The sequence below is a fragment of the Leishmania panamensis genome (assembly GCF_000755165.1).
Source record: "Leishmania panamensis strain MHOM/PA/94/PSC-1 chromosome 31 sequence".
NCBI lineage: Eukaryota > Euglenozoa > Kinetoplastea > Trypanosomatida > Trypanosomatidae > Leishmania > Leishmania panamensis.
Window position 1 is genome coordinate 758,321 of NC_025878.1, and position 404 is coordinate 758,724.

General features: G+C 51.5%; 1 protein-coding gene across 1 annotated transcript in view; it reads right to left on the minus strand.

Annotated features, from left to right (window-relative positions):
- Window positions 1–248: 248 nt before the first annotated feature.
- The window catches only part of AAT8.B (amino acid transporter), a gene marked incomplete at both ends in the record, with an annotated part of 1,339 nt that continues 1,183 nt past the window's right edge, over window positions 249–404 (minus strand). Inside the window, one exon of the mRNA XM_010703257.1 lies at window positions 249–404. Within this exon, the coding sequence (XP_010701559.1) occupies window positions 249–404 (156 nt within the window).

Sequence of the window (404 nt, forward strand, 5' to 3'; positions counted from 1 at the left end):
TTCACTTCCCTTTCTTACATTCCACGGGAGTGATAGACCCGCCCACCTGGCTGCCCACGTACGGCGGCACATCGAACAAAAAAAAACAAAAGAAGCAAAACAATAAGTACAGGGCGTTATCCGTTCTCTCTTACATCTTCCTTGGCAGGCTACTCCAAGCCGCACCGTCGGCGCGGCTGCACTTTCGCTCACCAACACGACAAAAACAAAAAAAACGCAAGAGAAAAAACTAAAACTTCACTACGCAATCAAATCGTTTCGTAGATGGTGCCGGCGGTGCCAAATACAATGCCGACAACGCCGCAGATCAGCAGCAGGTACGTGTTCAGGTACGTGAACCAACCCACCTGCGCCACCGTGAAGCTGCCCGAGTACATGACGAACAACGCGGGGAAGACAAAGGC